At 46.9% G+C, this 4,447-nt stretch overlaps 1 protein-coding gene across 1 annotated transcript in view; it reads left to right on the top strand.

The window, feature by feature from the left end:
• Positions 1–4,132, top strand: part of GSDMA (gasdermin A) — a 17,003-nt gene extending 12,871 nt beyond the window's left edge. The window contains exons 8-12 of the mRNA XM_011998976.1: positions 22–42; positions 485–639; positions 1,187–1,301; positions 2,213–2,286; positions 3,099–4,132. Of these exons, the coding sequence (XP_011854366.1) occupies positions 22–42; positions 485–639; positions 1,187–1,301; positions 2,213–2,286; positions 3,099–3,341 (608 nt within the window). The 3' untranslated portion in view covers positions 3,342–4,132. The remainder of the gene's footprint in view (positions 1–21; positions 43–484; positions 640–1,186; positions 1,302–2,212; positions 2,287–3,098) is intronic.
• The last annotated feature ends 315 nt before the right edge of the window (positions 4,133–4,447 follow it).

Here is a 4,447-nt window from a genome sequence, read left to right as displayed (position 1 = left end):
TTTTTTTTTTTTTCCCCTCAGTTATCCAGACATCTGATGTTGGTAAGGAACTTTGTGAGTTTCTCCGAAGACTTTGGCATGGAGGTAGCAGTAGGGTAGAGAAAGGAGAAGGCAAAGGCATTCTTCTTTGTCAACTAACTCATGAGAAGGGAAAACAGACCTTCTTTCTCCACTTTTTGCTGGAGTCTCAAAGAAAAGTCAAGGGTGTACTGATAGGGGATGACGCCTGGGATCTCGGGAAGATTAACTGTTGGGTTAGATGACATGTATCCTGGCCCACCTTCTCGCCCCAACCCTCAGGTTAGGGTTTTGGTGGATAGTTCTGTCACTGCATTCCTTGGTAAAGAAAAATGGGGCCAGGCTCAAACTGGGGGGTACAGCATGGGTACCTAAAGGGGCTGAGTGTAGGAGCCCTGCAGGGGGATGCTGATTAGAGGGGAAGGTGCCCGATGGAGGGCTGTGTGTCCCATTATTGACCCCACAGGGGACGTACACGAAGGCTTCGGGACACTAAAAGAAGAAGTTCAGAGGGAGACCCAACAAGTGGAGAGGCTGAGCCAAGCAGGGCAAAGCTCCCTGCTCAGCTCCCTCAGCAAACTTCTAGGGAAGAAAAAGGAGCTTCAAGACCTTGAGCTCGCGGTGAGGACCTAGTGGAAGTGGGGAAGGGTGGGGGAAGGCATGTTTCGGTGAAGGTTTGGTGGGGGTGGGTATTGCAGCAGGTGGGGAGATCTGACTGGGGCAGGAGGTGGGTGGCCAGGGGAGTCCATCTTAGATACCTTCCCCAAGGCTGGCCACGTGCCCCCAGACTGCCAGGCCACTGCTCCTCCCTTTGTCCCCTGGAAAAGGGCAAACAGTGGGTTCCCCCAAGGCACATCAGATGACGCCTGGGATCTCGGGAAGATTAACTGTTGGGTTAGATGGCAACATGTATCCTGGCCCACCTTCTCGCCCCAACCCTCAGGCCAGAAGGGCCATCTGCTGGAGGGGCTGGAACCTTCCCTTTCCAGAGTCCAAAACTTAGGGACCAAGGAACCCAGGAGTCCAGTACTCTTCAGGACTTGAGGTCTCGAAAAAGAAATCAGGAAATGGGAGAGAGTTCCCGTGCGTCAGGGGATCATTATGTGCTGGGCCTTGGGTTGGGCCCTTTCCTATGTTATCTTCAATAGTCATCCACCTTCCCCCACAGCTTGAAGGGGCTCTAGACAAGGGACATGAAGTGACCCTGGAGGCACTCCCAAAAGATGTCCTGCTGTCAAAGGAGGCCGTGGGCGCCATCCTCTATTTCGTTGGAGCCCTAACAGGTAAGTGGGGAATAAGGTCTTCATTTATAGACCTTTTCAGTAATAGGAATGAATCACTTGAATCAATTCCCAAATGGATGAATAAATGAATGAATGAATGACAAATTATACCATAGTTAAGTAGTTTATATGTACATTTTTATAAATTGGTTTCATGGTTGGGCACGGTGGCTCATGACTATAATTCCAGCACTTTGGGAGGCCAAGGCGGGTAGATCACCTGAGGTCAAGAGTTCAAGACCAGCCTGGCCAACATGGTGAAACCCCACCTTTTCCAAAAATACAAAAATTAGCCGGGCATGGTGGCAGGTGCCTGTAATCCCAGTTACTCCGAAGGCTAAGGCAGGAGAATCGCTTGAACCTGGGAGGGGTAGGTTGCAGTGAGCCAAGATCACTCCATTGCACTCCAGTCTGGGCAACAGAGCGAGACTCCATAAAAAAAAAAAAAATTGGTTTCATTCGTAAGGATTCACTTGGTCACAATGGGTGATCTAAGAAGACAGCCTAGTCTTGCTAATAGAGGTTGAATAACCCTAGCTTTATCAGCAACATACTTAAAATTTCTGCATATAGCTAAGCTCATCACTTCTATCCTGATACCTGGTAGCTTTAACTTCAGGGAGTAACATTTTCTGATCTTGCCCCTAAAAGCTCTTCTTCCCTCCACATTTTCTAGTTTTCCACTTAGAAAAACTCTGTGGTCCTTCAGGTGTAAGCTAAAATGTTTGTTCCCTTAAGAAGCCTGCCCTCTGACTCCAAGACCAAAGTGAACCCCTCAGCTACGGCTCCCTTAACACCTGTGTTGTAATTACATCCAATGAATGAAGCTGAAATTCTGGAAGTGCGCTATTTGGAGTCTGTAGTCCCCTCTGCACCAGCAACACACATCTTTCTCTGCTTTTTTTCTCCAGAGCTAAGTGAAGTCCAACAGAAGCTGCTGGTGAAATCCATGGAGAAAAAGATCCTACCCGTGCAGCTAAAGCTGGTGAGGGAAAAAGAGCAGATGCTGGGGAGAGTCTGGGAGTAGCTGCAGCCAGTGGAGATGCAGATTTCGCCTAAGGATGGAGCCATTCTGGAGGATCCCCGTCTTATCACAGGGGCTTATGCCCAGTCCTCCTTTCTATTTCTCCTTTTTTGTTATTTCACAAGAAGTAGAAGACTGAATTTCTAGGCAATGATCTGGGTTTACCAGCCTGATCTAGGGAGAAGAGACAGAAACTCTGGCCTTGCTTATTCCTAGCCAAATGTTGTAAGCAATTTTTTTTTTTTTTTTTTTTTTGAGGCGGAGTTTCGCTCTTGTTGCCCAGGCTGGAGTGCAATGGTACAATTTCGGCTCACCACACCTCGGCCTCCTGGGTTAAAGCGATTCTCCTGCCTCAGCCTCCCGAGTAGCTGGGATTACAGGCGCCCGCCATCATAGCTTGCTAATTTTGTATTTTTAGTAGAGACAAGGTTTCACCATGTTGGCCAGGCTCATCTCGAACTCCCAACCTCAGGTGATCCACCCGCCTCAGCCTCCCAAAGTGCTGGGATTACAGGCGTAAGCCACCGCGCCTGGCCTGTAAGCAAATTTTTTAATGTGTCTGAGTCTGTCTCAATTTATTCCTCTGTAAAATGGGGCTAAAAATCAATGTGCTGCCCACATATAGGGCTGTTCAAAGACTCAGATGGGGTTGTAATGTAAGGTAAAGTAAGAAATTCTAGTAAGGGGAATGTAACCTTCTTGTGATTTTTGTGAGTTAGGAGATGAGAGAGGTTTCCAGTTCTTTCTTTTCATGTTGTTTTGGTTCCCTCCAGGTGGAGAGCACGATGGAACAGAACTTCCTGCAGGATAAAGAGGGCGTTTTCCCCCTGCATCCTGAGCTGCTCTCCTCCCTTGGGGAGGAGGAGCTGACCCTCACAGAGGCCCTAGTTGGGCTGAGCGGCCTGGAAGTGCAGAGATCGGGCCCCCAATATATGTGGGACCCAGACACCCTCCCTCGCCTCTGTGCTCTTTATGCTGGCCTCTCTCTCCTTCAGCAGCTGACCAAGGCCTCCTAATTTGCCTTTTACGTCTGCTTCATGACTCCCTAATGCCTTCCCAACCTCGTGGTGCTGTGTCCTTACCACCTAAGGGCATTTCAGAGCCATCAGCTGACGACATCTGAAATCTCAGCTGGTGACCCATGATAACCAATTTCCACCTGTCCAACCATGTATCACCCCCTACCCCTCCAGCTCCGCGACCCACTAAGCCCATCTGCTGATGCTTAAATTTTCTTTTCTTTTCTTTTCTTTTTTTTTTTTGAGATGGAGTCTCACTCTATCGCCCAGGCTGGAGTGCAGTGGCGTGACCTTGGCTCACTGCAACCTCCGCCTCACGGGTTCAAGAAATTCTCATGCCTCAGCCTCTCGAGCAGCTGGAATTACAGGCACGTGCCATGACACCTGGCTAATTTTTGTACTTTTAGTAGAGACGGTTTCACCACGTTGTCCAGGTTGGTCTCGAACTCCTGGCCTCAAGTGATCTGCCCGCCTCGGCCTCCCAAAGTGCTGGGATTACAGGCATAAGCCACCGTGCCCGGCCTATGCTTAAATATTCTAGAAGTAGAAGCACTCAGACTTTTAAAACTATGAGTCTCTTCAGCAAAACTGAAAAAAAAAAAAAAAGATTAATTTCTTATCCTAATTCCTCCTACTTATACTTCCCCAAAAAACAAGCTTTACTGAAATTAATGGAAAATATTATGTCAATCTTAGGATAATATGTCTTTTGGTGTTTTTCTTTAAAGAATTTATCATACAGAAATTCTTAATTTGTGCCAGAAAAAGAAATTATTATCATACTGCATATAGATCATATGTACATGAATATGATGCTGTACTGTCCTCAGGCAAGCTGGAAAATGCTCAGAGGGTACAGAAGGTGGAATCTAGATTCTTTTTTTTTTTTTCTGTTCAATTAGTTTTCTTTAATGGAGTCTAGATTCTCAAGTGAGAAGATATCAAAGCAGTTTGTCTTCAAAGAAGAGCATTTGGGGGTCCCCTAGCTCTGGGTTGAGGGAAAGACCTAGAGATATGTAGTAGAAGCCCGAAACAAAAATAAGACAAATTTTCAAATTTATTGAACAGAAAATGCAGATGGGCCTTTAAAAAAAAAAAAAAAA

This window comes from Mandrillus leucophaeus, unplaced genomic scaffold (genome assembly GCF_000951045.1).
Source record: "Mandrillus leucophaeus isolate KB7577 unplaced genomic scaffold, Mleu.le_1.0 Scaffold58, whole genome shotgun sequence".
NCBI lineage: Eukaryota > Metazoa > Chordata > Mammalia > Primates > Cercopithecidae > Mandrillus > Mandrillus leucophaeus.
This window is presented reverse-complemented; position numbering and strand designations above follow the sequence as displayed.